At 50.2% G+C, this 13,611-nt stretch overlaps 1 protein-coding gene across 1 annotated transcript in view; it reads right to left on the bottom strand.

Annotated features, from left to right (window-relative positions):
- The window catches only part of ZAN (zonadhesin), a 37,580-nt gene extending 24,205 nt beyond the window's left edge, over positions 1-13,375 (bottom strand). Inside the window, 15 exon segments of the mRNA XM_066383655.1 lie at positions 381-517; positions 520-564; positions 2,052-3,323; positions 4,400-4,484; positions 4,781-5,044; positions 5,939-6,093; positions 6,224-6,302; positions 6,483-6,574; positions 6,881-7,045; positions 10,110-10,262; positions 11,003-11,090; positions 11,269-11,540; positions 11,724-11,870; positions 12,374-12,436; positions 13,321-13,375. Coding sequence (XP_066239752.1) covers positions 381-517; positions 520-564; positions 2,052-3,323; positions 4,400-4,484; positions 4,781-5,044; positions 5,939-6,093; positions 6,224-6,302; positions 6,483-6,574; positions 6,881-7,045; positions 10,110-10,262; positions 11,003-11,090; positions 11,269-11,540; positions 11,724-11,870; positions 12,374-12,436; positions 13,321-13,375 — 3,072 coding nt within the window.
- Between the last annotated feature and the right edge of the window lie 236 nt (positions 13,376-13,611).

Here is a 13,611-nt window from a genome sequence, read left to right as displayed (position 1 = left end):
CTCTCTCTCCCCCCTTCTCTAAAATGAATAAATAAAATATTAAAAAAAAAGACTGCCAGTATGGAGCAGAGAAGCACAGAAACATTAAGTTAGGAGCACTTAGCACAAAACCACAGGATGACAGACCCATCTGTACGGCCTAGCATCATGCCTGGCTAAAGTGGGTGTTTAACAAATAATTATTGTATGAACTGAGATGACAATCAAAACCACATGACTAATGAATGACTCCACCATTGTGTAACCAGTGTTTGAGAGCTGACCCCTTGGGACTGTTCCATGGATCCAAATTCACATCACTTGGGGAGCAAATGGAACCAAAACCCAGGCGTTCCTCTCACAATCTCCCTCAAGGGATCTGGGCATCCCAGCAGTCTTACCTTATAGTAATTATTGTTGTAGAAGCAGTTGCAGGAAGAGGCATTGATGCAGTGAGAGTCACTAAATAAAAAGCCAGAATTGCAGACACAGCCGGGCTTGCAGAGGAGCTCGCATTTGGGCTTGGGACTGTGGCAGATGCTGGGCAGGCACAGGGTTCATAGTGGGCATTTGGGGGGCAGCTTGCTAAGGGAAAACAGCCTCCATCAAGCCTCCACAGTACAACTTTGTCAGGGAGACTTCCTGTTTCTCCTCTACCCCCACACTCAGGTTCCCTAAAATGTAGGTCTATATTATTCAGCCATAAAAAGAATGGAGTCTTAATAGGAACTACAACATGGATGAACCTTGAAAAATATTATGCTAAGTGAAAGAAGCCAGTCACAAAAGACTCCATTTATGCCTAAAACGGGTAAATTCATAGAGACAGAAAGTAGATTAGTGGTTGCCAGGAATGGAGGCCTTGGGGGGAATGAGGAATGACTGCTAATCAGTATTGGGTTTTTTTAGGGTGATAAAAATATTCTGGGCCCTGGCCGGTTGGCTCAGCGGTAGAGCGTCGGCCTGGCGTGCGGGGGACCCGGGTTCGATTCCCGGCCAGGGCACATAGGAGAAGCACCCATTTGCTTCTCCACTCCCCCCCCTCCTTCCTCTCTCTCTCTTCCCCTCCCGCAGCCAAGGCTCCATTGGAGCAGGGATGGCCCGGGCGCTGGGGATGGCTCCTTGGCCTCTGCCCCAGGTGCTAGAGTGGCTCTGGCCGCGGCAGAGTGACACCCCAGAGGGGCAGAGCATCGCCCCCTGGTGGGAAGAGCGTTGCCCCTGGTGGGCGTGCCGGGTGGATCTCGGTCGGGCGCATGCGGGAGTCTGTCTGACTGTCTCTCCCCGTTTCCAGCTTCAGAAAAATAAAAAAAAATAAAAATAATAAATAAATAAATAAAAATATTCTGGAATTAGAAAATAATGATGGGCCCTGGCCATTTGGCTCAGTGGTAGAACGTTGACCCAGTGTGTGGACATCTCAAGTTTGATTCCTGGTCAGGGCACACAGGAGAAGTGATGATTTGTTTTTCCACCCCTTACTCCTCCCCTTCTCTCTCTCTCTCTCTCTCTCTCTTTCTCTCTTCCCTTCCCAAAGCCATGGCTCAATTGGTTAGAGTGCATCGGCCCTGGGTGCTGAGGATGACTCTGCGAAGTCTCCACTCCAGGTGCTAAAAATAGCTTGGCTGCAAGCATGGCTTCAGATGGGCAGAACATTAGCCCCACATGGGATTTGCCAGGTGAATCCCGGTCAGAGCATATGTGGAAGTCTGTCTATCTCCCCTCCTCTTACTTAGAAAAGGGAAAAAAATGATGATGTTTTCACAAACTTGTAAATATACTAAAATCACTGAATTGTACATTTTAAAATAATGACTATTATAGTATATAAATTGTATTTTAATTTAAAAAAAGGAGAAGAAATTCTGGTGCTTGGTTCCCAAATGCTCCCACCCACTGTGCCCTACTGTCAGGGTAGCTCAGGGTAGTCAGTCCTCATTATTTCTTCTAAAGTAACCATGTCTAATTCACCTCTCTTCTAAGACTGCAGTTTTCTACTAGAAGCATCCCTTTCCCTAATTCTCTTTTCTAGTCATTTTCTCTTACTTTCAGCTCTTTGTCCGGTGATCACATACCTGGAGGTCTAGGGGTTGGAGAGATGGCCAGGGTCACAGTGGTCATGGAGGTACTTGGATCACTAGGAGGCATCACCCAAACTGTAGGCCCAGTGGGTACAAGTGTGGTAGATGCTATGGGCCTTTCAGTGGGGACAGTGGGCCTTTCAGTGGAGATGGTGGGTTTTTTGGTGGGGACCATGAGTTTTTCAGTGGAGATAGAGGGTTTTTCAGTGAGAATGGTGGTTTTTTCAGTGGGGATGGTGGACCTTTCAGTGGGGACATTGGATTTTTCTGTGAGGACAGTGGGTTTTTCAGTGGGGACGGTGGGTTTTTCGGTGGGGATGGTGGGTTTTTCGGTGGAGATGGTGGGTTTTTCGGTGGGGACTGTGAGCCTTTCGGTGGGGACGGTAGGCTTTTTGGTGGGAATGGTGAGCTTTTTGGTGGAGATGGTGGGTTTTTCGGTGGGGATGGTGAGCCTTTCGGTGGGGACAATGGGCTCTTTGGTGGGGACAGTGGGTTTTTTGGTGGGGATGGTGAGTTTTTCAGTGAGGATGGTGGGTTTTTCGGTGGGGGTGGTGGGCCTTTTGGTGGGGATGGTGGGTTTTTTGTTGGGAACTGTGGGTTTTTCAGTGGAAATGGTGTGTTTTTCAGTGGAGATGGTGGGTTTTTCGGTGGGGACCATGAGCCTTCCAGTGGGAATGGTGGATTTTTGGGTGGGGATGGTAGGCTTTTTGGTGAGGATGGTGGGTTTTTCAGTGGGAACCATGGGTTTTTCAGTGGAGACAGTGGGGTTTTTAGTGGGGATGGTGGGTTTTTCGGTGGGGGTGGTGGGCCTTTCGGTGGGGACGGTGGGTTTTTCAGTGAGGATGGTGGGTTTTTCAGTGGGGACGATGGAGCTTTCAGTGGAGACTGTGAGCCTTTCAGTGGGGATGTTAGATTTTTCGGTGGGGACGGTAGGCTTTTTGGTGGGGGCAGTGGGCCTTTCGGTGGGGATGGTGGACCTTTCAGTGGAGACTGTGAGCCTTTCAGTGGGGACATTGGATTTTTGGGTGGGGACGGTAGGCTTTTCAGTGGGGATGTTGGATTTTTCGATGAGGATAGTGGGTTTTCTGGTGGGGACTATGAGCCTTTCAGTGGGGATGGTGGGGTTTTCAGTGGGAATGGTGGATTTTTCTGTGGGGATGGTAGGCTTTTTGGTGGGGCCAGTGGATTCTTTTGTGGAGAGAGTAGTCTCAGAAGGGCCAGTAAGGGGAACTGGAAATTTGGAAGGAAGTATTGTTGGCACAGGTCCTGCAAAGAAAAACAATATACCTGGAGTTTAGTCAAAATCATACCACCACCCTCTTTATTCATATCTAACTGAAGTGGAAGAGTAACTTATTCATACTCCTCCTTCCACTCCCTACCACACCTGCACTCACTTAATAAACACTCAAAAACTACTTCTCCTAGGCCCTGGCCGGTTGGCTCAGCGGTAGAGCGTCGGCCTGGCGTGCGGGGGACCCGGGGGACCCGGGTTCTACTCCCGGCCAGGGCACATAGGAGAAGCGCCCATTTGCTTCTCCACCCCCCCCTTCCTCTCTGTCTCTCTCTTCCCCTCCCACAGCCAAGGCTCCATTGGAGCAAAGATGGCCCGGGCGCTGGGGATGGCTCCTTGGCCTCTGCCCCAGGCGCTAGAGTGGCTCTGGTCACAGCAGAGCGACGCCCCAGAGGGGCAGAGCATCGCCCCCTGGTGGGCAGAGCGTCACCCCTGGTGGGCGTGACGGGTGGATCCCGGTCGGGCGCATGCGGGAGTCTGTCTGACTGTCTCTCCCCGTTTCCAGCTTCAGAAAAAAAAACAAAAAAACTACTTCTCCTAATATATGTCAGCAATTGTGCCAAATACAAAAAACACAAAGTAAATAGGATATGGTCCTCTCTTCAGGATCACCATTCCTTAGGTAAGGAGTTCTGGATCTCACCATAGAAATTCATGGCATCAAAGTCATTTAAGCAAGCATCTTGATGGAGCCAGGAAGGTAGAAGCAGGCAGAATACAGAAAACAAAGCTATCTGAAAACTCAGGCACAGAGAAGAGTTGCTTTTTAACCAGTACGTGTAGCAAAGCCCAGGAGATGACCATCCAGACGCAGGGGTCCCCAAACTTTTTACACAGGGGGCCAGTTCACTGTCCCTCAGACCGTTGGAAGGCCGCCACATACAGTGCTCCTCTCACTGACCACCAATGAAAGAGGTGCTCCTTCCAGAAGTGTGGTGGGGGGCCGGATAAATGGCCTCAGGGGGCCACATGCGGCCCATGGACCGTAGTTTGGGGATGCCTGATCCAGAGCCTGGCCCCCTTTCTGAGGTCTTGGGTCTTGTCTTACCTTGACAGGTCCCATGATTGATCCAGATGAAACCCACAGCAACGACAAAGGACATGTTTGTACCCCTGATGGCCTCAAGTATCAGCTAAAGGTAATGAGGGGAAAAGAGAAATGGAAGTGAAACTCTGGCACCTCAATGATTCTGCCAGGCATAGAGTCTGCCCTCTGCCAAAATGTCACCCTGTTTCAGCCTCAATAGTCCAACTCTTCCCTTGCCCCTTTCTTGGTGCCAGAGAGCTTTCTCAGGAAGTTCTACCAGCTTCACCTCTGCTCTGCTCTCCTTCCAGTGTGCCAGGTTATGCTCCCAGATACCAGGCATTGTGTCACCCTTACCATGCCCCACACAGACACTTATAGGGCCCACTCTCTCCAAATGCTCACCTGCAGGGGCTGTTGATGTCCTGAAGGGATGGTGATGGAAGCGTTCAGCCAGTCGTGGCTCTGAGACCCAACACGTTGCCAGAGAGGAGTTGGGGAACTGCCTGCAGGACTCTCTAACAGGAGCTTCAGCTCAGTGCCCTCTCCAATGCCATACATGTGGTAGGTTAGTGACACACAGATCACACCCGGAGCACAGAAGGGCTGACTCACCAGTCTGAAAGACTGGCCTGGCTTGGAGAACTTGTCAGCTTGAAGGTAGATATAGTCACGTTCTGAGCAAAGGAAGGGAATGGGCAAGATGAGAAACCTCCACAAGACAAGTCTAGTGCTGCTTTCTTTAGCAACATCTTGCTTTCCAAATGGAGATTTAATGCAAATACACAGATTCCTCACATTATAGTGTTTTTGGGTTCTGTGTGTGTGTGTGTGTGCTCATTTTGGATCTTTTTTTTTTTTTTTTTTTTTTTACAGGGACAGAGAGAGAGTCAGAGAGAGGGATAGATAGAGACAGACAGACAGGAACGGAGAGAGATGAGAAGCATCAATCATCAAGGGTTTTTGTTGTTGTTGTTGTGACACCTTAGTTGTTCATTGATTGCTTTCTCATATGTGCTTTGACCGCGGGCCTTCAGCAGACCGAGTAACCCCTTGCTCGAGCCAGTGACCTTGGGTCCAAGCTGGCGAGCTTTTTGCTCAAGCCAGATGAGCCCGCGCTCAAGCTGGCGACCTTGGGGTCTCGAGCCTCCTTCACATCCCTGTCTGACGCTGTATCCACTGCGCCACCGCCTGGTCAGGCTCATTTTGGATTTTTTTAACTGACAGGATCAGAAAGAAAGGGAAAACCAAACCAGCAACCCAGATTCCTTTGTTGGCCACACCAATAAATGTCTTAACTAAAAATGAGACAGTGGATTTTGAAGTCTTGGGCTCAAAGTGAGATGCTTGGATTTTTTTGGGATTTCAATGACTCCACAGCCATGTGAATCTTCACTTCACTCTACTTCTGTCATCTCCACAGTTCTAGCCCCACGAGACTTCCCATTAAACACTTGCTGACCGATCTTCACAACCTACAACATCTTCTTCCATCAATCACACCAGCCAACCTTCTAGCTAGGAGCAAGATTCAGTAATTCATTGGCTTGAGGGGTCCTCAATATACTCACCTCTGTTAAGAGACTCTCCAACAAGGCCTGTACCTTGGATGGACATATTTTTATTCCCCCAAGTCCAGTGTCCACCATCCCTTGATGTCTGGACCCAGTTACAGAAGGGATGGGCAGCATCTTGAAAGTCACAGCAAGGAAAGCACTCTAGGATATAAAAATAGGACTTTAAGAAAATTTGAAAAGAAAAGAAAAGAAAATTTGGCCATCTCTCTATTCCTCCTCCATCCCAACCCTGATTCTATGTGATCTGGACCTCCCAGGGCATTGCTCTTACCCCCACAGGGAGCAATGCTGATTGCATCCACTGCCAAGGCTGGTTCTGGGATGTTTCCAAACATGCCCACCAAAGTGAACTGAGGAGAGAGGGGTGGGGGCTAGGCATGAGAAAACAGCTTAAATACCTAAGACCCCATCTGATTTTATTCTATTCAGAGGCCCAAGCACCTCGTTCCCAGTGCCCAGGCCCTCAGTCCATTTCAATATCTGGGGTACCTACCATGGGCAAGAAAACCTGACCTCTTGCTCCTCTGTACCTGAATCTGTCCCTGGCCGGTGTAATTGACAGAAACACGTTGCCAGTTGGATACAGATTGTCCTGAGAAAACAGTGTGTTTCTGGATGCTGCCTGCAATGAAAGTCATCCGAGGAAGTGAGATTAAGAGGACTGGAAAGTGACTTCAAACCTGTACTCAGAGGGATGAGTAGTAAAGGGAATACTTGGGGTGTATTCCTCTCCCCCAGATGCAAGCACCTCCTTCTCTCTCATCCAGCACTCTATTTTTTCAGAACCCAGTGCCTGGCCAGCTTCCTGATTCCATTCTGGAATAGTCTTGCATATAGCCCAGATTTCTCTAGACCCATATCTCTCCATCAACAAAACCCTGGGAGATGAGCCTCAGGTCAGTAAATCCCGGGACTTCGCCACTCTCACCCAAGACAGAAGCATAGATGGTGAAGGCTGCGCCAGGAGACTGGCCGTGGAGGATGTAGTGGAAAGACAGACCCAGACAGCCTAACGACTGGCTCACGGGGCTCAGGAGAACAGATTTCTCTTTTGGTTTTGCATTCTTGGGGTCCAGGAGCATGTAGAAGCCACCTGCCAAGAAAAAGGTCAGTAAGATGGGGTGGCTGAAATTGGGGAAGTACGGCACAGTGATAGGGTCCTGTGAGGGTAGGGGTTCTGGCCGTGGGGATCCCCAAAGCTGCTTAGGATCAGCCAGAGCTGAAGCAGATCAACACACTTCTCACTACTGACTGTGGCCTTGAATCCTTCCAGAAGTGCTTGGCAGGTCTGGGTAAGGACGTGGGCGTCACCATATGTAAAATCCTCTCAGAAGCAGCAGACAGAACCTTGTTCTTTGGCTTCTGACTTTTTATGTCCCCCAGAGTCATATCCTCTCCCTTATCTTGACCCTGGACATAGCTGATTCACACACACTGGTGAGAGAGCGCCTGCCTGACAAAGATGAGCTGTCATCTCCCCAACCTACTTTTGCCACCACCTCAGGCAGCCAATCAGCCTGGACCTCGCTCCATGACGCAACTGGTAGCCAGGGGGAAATTAAGGCGGCCACTGACAGCATGCATGTTGTACGCGCCCAATGATAGGGGTCCTGCCTGGTGAGCGCATTCACCGCCCCAGAAAGTGGGCTTCGGAAAAGGGGAGCAGAGGGCTGAAGAGGAGAATAAGCAGGAGTGGGAGAGAAGAGAAAAAAACAGCGACGGAGAAGGCAAAAGAAAAGAAATGGTAAATGGTGAAAGAGAAAGCAAGGAGTGGCAACATTGGGACATGTGAGAGATGGAAAAGAAGAAATAGGAGAAAAAGGAAGGTGAAAAAATATAATGGAGCAAAAAAAAAAGGAAAAAAGGAGAGAAAGTAAAAAACAGCAACATTTTCTGAAACTACTAGGCATGGGATACAGTGCTAAATGCAGGGGTGGGGGAGTTACAGAGATGGGTGGCCCTGCCCTGCTCTCCAGGGGCTGAGAATGCAGGTGTACTGGGGGTTTCTCAGTATCTATCTGGAAGGCAAACCTCGGGCAGCAGGAAAGCTAGGAGGAATGAGAGCATGGAATTGGACGGGGCAGAAAAGAATATGGAGTAGGGAGAGGGAAAGCTGGAGACAAAGAGAAAAGAAATAAAATAAGCCCTGGCTAGGTAGCTCAGTTGGTTACAGCGTTGTCCAGATATGACAAGGTTGCATATGTGCAACCCAAAACAAAGTAAGGGGATTGGGATACGCCGTCTGGATATGCCAAGTTTGATCCCAAGTGAGGGCACATACAGGAGTCAAGTAATGAATGCATGAATAGGTGGAACGACAAAGCCAGGTTTCTCTTTCTCTCTCTTCCCTCACCCTCCTCTCTTAAATAAATCAACAAATAAAAATTTGAAAATGAAAATAAGGTGGAAGGAAAAGAATTGAGAGTGGAGAAAGGCAAAGGGAAAGAGTAGAAAGAAGAGGTAAAAACTCAAAGAGGAAATTAGTGAGCATGATCTTCTCTGTTTGACCTGCAAAGCTTGGCAGAGCACGCACACGGTGATGGCTAGAAGTGTGTGTTGTGTGGAGCAGGTTGAGAGGAGGTGGCTGGTGTGAAGGAGAGAAAAGGAGCCAAAGTGCAGGGAAGGAAGGAAGGAAGGGTGGAAAGAGAGGGAGGAAACAAGGGAAGAGGGAGAGAGGGCAGGAGGAGAGGGAGAAGGAGAGAAAGGAAGAAGGAAGGAAGAAAGGAAGAAGAAAAAAGAAGAAAAGCCCAGCCCAAAGCACAGGGAGGTGGTGGAAAAGAAGCTAAGGATAGACACGGAATAGAAGAAGTAAAAAGAGTATCACCCTGGACTATTGCAAAACCTCCTAAATGGCCTCCCTGCATTCCCTTCAGTGGATTTTCAACAGAAAAACCAGGTGATTCTTTCCAACATAAGTTAGATCAAGGCACTCCTCTGCTCAATATCTGCAAAGGCTCCCATCCATGTAAAATAAAAGCCACAGTCCTTCTAGGCTCCACATAATCTGTTACTCATAGAACCTACCTGAGCTCTTCTTCTCCATTCCGGTCATATGGCCCCTTGCTGTACCTCAACAGCCCCTCAACCCCCCCCCCCCCCACCAGCCCACTGTACCTCAGGGCCTTTGTGTGACTGGCCCCTCTGGTTAGAAGGTTCTCTTCAAAATTTTCATGCCTCACTCCCTTACCTCCTTCAAGTTTGTTCTCACATGTGACCTGAATGAGACCTACCCTGACCACCCTACTTAAAACAAACAGCCCACCATACCCCTGCACTCCCAATCCCCTTACTTTATTTAACTTTTAATATTTTTCTGACAGCACTGCTCACCTTCCAACTGTATAACTGCTTCTTTATTGTTTCAGGAACTGTCCCCTCTAAAACCATGGCCCCTCACTGCTCCTTGTTTGTTTTATAAGCTGATGTATTTTAACTGCCTGTGACAGTAGGTGCTCAGTATAGGTGCTCAAATATTTCTTGGTGGTTTTTTTGTTTTTGTTTTTTGTATTTTTCCGAAGCTGGAAACGGGGAGGCAGTCAGACTCCCGCATGCACCCGACCGGGATCCACCCGGCATGCCCACCAGGGGGCGATGCTCTGCCCATCTGGGGGCGTCGCTCTGCCGCAATCAGAGCCATTCTAGCGCCTGAGGCAGAGGCCACAGAGCCATCCTCAGCGCCCGGGCAAACTTTGTTCCAGTGGAGCCTCGCTGCAGGAGGGGAAGAGAGAGACAGAGAGGAAGGAGAGGGGGAGGGGTGGAGAAGCAGATGGGTGCTTCTCCTGTGTGCCCTGGCCAGGAATCGAACCCGGGACTCCTGCACGCCAGGCCGACGCTCTACCACTGAGCCAACTAGCCAGGGCCTCAAATATTGGTTGGATGAATGAAGAGTAAAAGGGGCAAGGGAAGGCAGACAAAGAGCAGGCTGTGCTGGTTCTGCCAGGTAGAGCTTGTGAGGTGGCAGTGGGGGAAGCTGGCTGGCAGCCTGGAGTTTGCATTCCACCAGACAGTTCAGGCTGATAGAGGTTTGAGATTGCTGGGGTTCACCCCAGACCTCTCCAAGTTCAATTACTGTACAGTTGTCAGGCAAACCTCAGAAACTCTTGTGAGGTCACTAGAAGTCCAGGAAGTCAGAGGACAGGAGCATGGCCATTACTTACTGCCAGGGCTGGAGAAGTCATCCTTAGGTCCCACATTTGGCACTCCTGATGACCCCTTCTTCTGAACCCACTTGGCCCCAGAGTCTGTGGGGATCCAGCTCCAGCCACAGAGATCATTCTGAGTGTCGAAGCTGCACATTTGCATCATGCAGACTGAAGGGCATGAAAGAAGGGAGGATTTAGCATTTCCTAAGAGGACGCACTTCTGAAAAGTATGCCTCAGTCTGGAGTCAGACACCCTAACCCTAACCCTGGAGAGCTCTCAATCCAGCTATAGTTTTGCTTCCTAGTGGCTGTGTTCTAGGCACAGATTACTTAAACTGCCCAATCCTCAGTTTCCTCATCTGTAAACTGGTAATCACAGCATCCATCCACATGTTCTAAACTAGATTGTGTGGGGGGACCATCTAGCACAGTACTTGTGCTTAGTAACTCGCAGTTCCTTGCACACAGCTTTTGGAATTGTCCTTCCCTTGAATTTGCTCCCCTCAAATTTCTAACATTAGTTTAGAGGACTAATTCAGGACAGAGCTGAGGTAGCAGCCAGAGTGACCAAACATTCAGGTTTGCTCAGGACAGAGGGTTCCCTGAGATGTAAGACTGTCAGTGCTAAAATAGCAACAGCCCAGGGCAAACCAGCGTGGTTGATCACTCCAGCACAGGTATCACCACAACTCTGTGTTTAAAGAGAACTTCTCACCTCCATTGGGATACCCCCTGGGGGCCCAATGCTGCCAATGTGGCTGCTTCAGGAGTTCAAAGGTACAGGGTATGAAGGTAAAGAGCAAGTGGCCTCAACTTAGGAAGAAACCAGGGTCCTGGTCGCTGAGCTGCCCCAGCTCCCCCAGGCCGATGGTGGGTGGAGAGAAAGAGAAGGAAAGGCAGGGGCTCACCCCAACTGCAGGAGCCACGACGGATAGAGACAGCATCCAGAGAGATGTCCACAAGAGCAGTGCTGTCCCTCACTCCTTCAAATATCAGCTGTGGAAGGGAGAAGGGATCAACCACCCTGTGAGCCCCTTTGCTTCAGGCTCCCAGTGTCCTGCCTGAATTCAGATGGCCCAGCCACTCCCACACGCCCTTATTGTCCCAGTCCCTCCTGGGTTCCCCTTGATACCCAGATTCCCACTTGTGCTCCAGGCTCTGCCCTCAGCCTTACCTGGTTGGGCAGGGCACGCCCCTTGGGCACCGTGACAGCAGTGGACATCCAGGAGGTGCTCTGGGTGTTCACGTGTTTCCAGAGCAGGGTAGGGTGCTTGTTCTCGGTGCCCGTGAACAACAGCAGTTTGAGTTGGGCACTCCATGGCATTCCGAACATGTGATAAGCAAAGTGCACACACAGGGGGCCTTGCTCCCATATGGGGGAGCTGACCAGGCGGGTCACCCCACTCCAGTGGAAGGGATTCAAGTCTACGTGCAGGTAGTAGCCCTCTGAGGAGGCAAAGCCCAGGTTGATGAGCCCTGCCACCACCCTCTTCTCCCCCCACCCCGTAGGCTGCCCCCAACCCTTTCCCAGAGCCCTGGGGCCCGCTCCAAGCTGCTTCCCTGCTCCCTCCACCCAAACCTGCCTATGTCCACCTCCCAGGCACCTCCCTGAACTTTAGGCTTTCTCACCTCCATTGGGATACCCCCCGGGAGGCCCAATGCTGCCAATAGGAGAGGACCCACTGGTTCGAATCCAGTCCCCATCATCTGTGGATGCTTGAGTCCAGTCACAGAAGGGTTTGAAGTTGTCCTCAAAATCACACTGGTTGATAATGGCTGGGAAGAAAAGGCCACTGTGAGGCCCAGAGAGGGAAGAGGGCCAGCTATAGAGCCAAACTGGTGATGCGGGAGGGGGGGGGGGGGTTAAGGGGAGGTGTTAGCCAGACTGCTGAACTTAGAGAAGGCAGCTACCAAGAGTCCAGAGCAGAGATTTGGCAAAGAGAATGTGAGAAACAAGTCATCTCTAAGGAGAACCTCAGGGCAGGTGGGAGAGTGGCAGAATGTCTAGGTCTGGAATCACAAACTGAGGTCCAGGGCGCTGGATTCAGGGGGCGGGCAGGCTTTGTCTGGGCAGCATCCACTTTGTTGTTGTTATTAACTTTAATGTGAATCTTTCGGGCAGGGTTTGTATTCCTCCACAGTTCCCTTCGCCCTCTGTCATCCAAGGGCTACCTTGGAGACATTTATTACATGTTTATGTTATTGCCCGGCCCGGAGGGCGCATGGGTGGCCACCCTAGGAGGAAGAGAAATTCTGAGCAGCCCTGGTTTCCAACTCACAGTTGTCCCTAGAACTGTGGGCGACTGGCTTCTGGCCTGGAGGTTTCTCTTTCCTGGAGGTTGATTTGGAGAAAGAACAAAATGTAATCTTTGTCATTATCAAGAATTTTAAGCCTCAGTGACTGCGAGCTCACCTTAGGTTCTCATCTACGAAACTGTCTTCCAGGAGAGGTCTTCACATCCCCTCCAGTACCCTCCATCCCTCTATGCCCTGGACGTTGGGTGTGATGGAGGCTCAGGTGAGGAGGAACCAGTTTAAACCTGGGGAATCTCCTTTCTTGGTGTTGAGATCTTATCCTATAACCCAGCTTTTCCCCATGAAGTGGGGACTCTATGGATTCCCTGTTTGCAAGTGTGGGCAGGAGTGGTATCGCCTCAACTACATGCAACTGAGCATAGAGAGGACTGACAGAAGGACACCCCTCCTCACCCCACGCATTCTACAGAGAAGTCCTTGTCCCTCCCCAGGTGGCATGGGTCATATAAAACAGCTGTTGGTTTTAGTTTTTCAAATTTTACTTGTTCAAATCTCCCCAAGCAAGCTCCAGGACACTGAGCTATCTATCGCTTCTTGCTTCTCCTACGCACTGGGTTTGCTCTAGGTTCTGTCCATTTTTTGAGGGCTTGGCCTCTCTCTCCTCCCCTGCCATCCTCAGACCTGTCTTTCCAGTTTTGCACCTACTCCCTTTTTCCTCACGTTTTGACTCTGTCTTGCTCACACTGAGCTCCCACACCACTCAGTTCCTGGTTCTGAGGCTGTAGAGTCTCTTATTTTGGTCCTCTCTCCATCCCATGGGGCTCCCGCCTTCCTCCCCAGGACTGTGCTCTTCATCACTAGCCTGCTTATCCCCTCCCACTTTGTCCCTCACTCCTCCTCAGAGCCACTCCCAATTACTCCTTGAGCCCAGCTTACCAGACAACGGTGGGCATGTGACCCTGGCTGCAGGCAGCTGCCATCATTAGCACCAGAGTCCAGACTGGTGGAGCCATGCAGGACCTCATAATCGGCTCTCAGGGAATAAGGGGAAAGGCAGAGTAAGAAGCCCAGGCTGCTTTAGACACCCCAACCCTCCTCACTGGGCATCCTTCCAAGGATGCCATGAAAACTGAACAGAGAACTGAAAATAAAAACTCTGAGGGCTGAAATTTAAAATCCAATAGAGTTATAAATCAAAATTGAGAGAAATAAAATGAGAGTGAGAGAGAGAAAGAAAAGAGAATGCCACTTGGAGAATCAG

Source organism: Saccopteryx leptura, chromosome 4 (genome assembly GCF_036850995.1).
Source record: "Saccopteryx leptura isolate mSacLep1 chromosome 4, mSacLep1_pri_phased_curated, whole genome shotgun sequence".
NCBI lineage: Eukaryota > Metazoa > Chordata > Mammalia > Chiroptera > Emballonuridae > Saccopteryx > Saccopteryx leptura.
The sequence above is the reverse complement of the archived record's forward strand: the minus strand, read 5'-3'. Positions and strand labels throughout refer to the sequence as shown.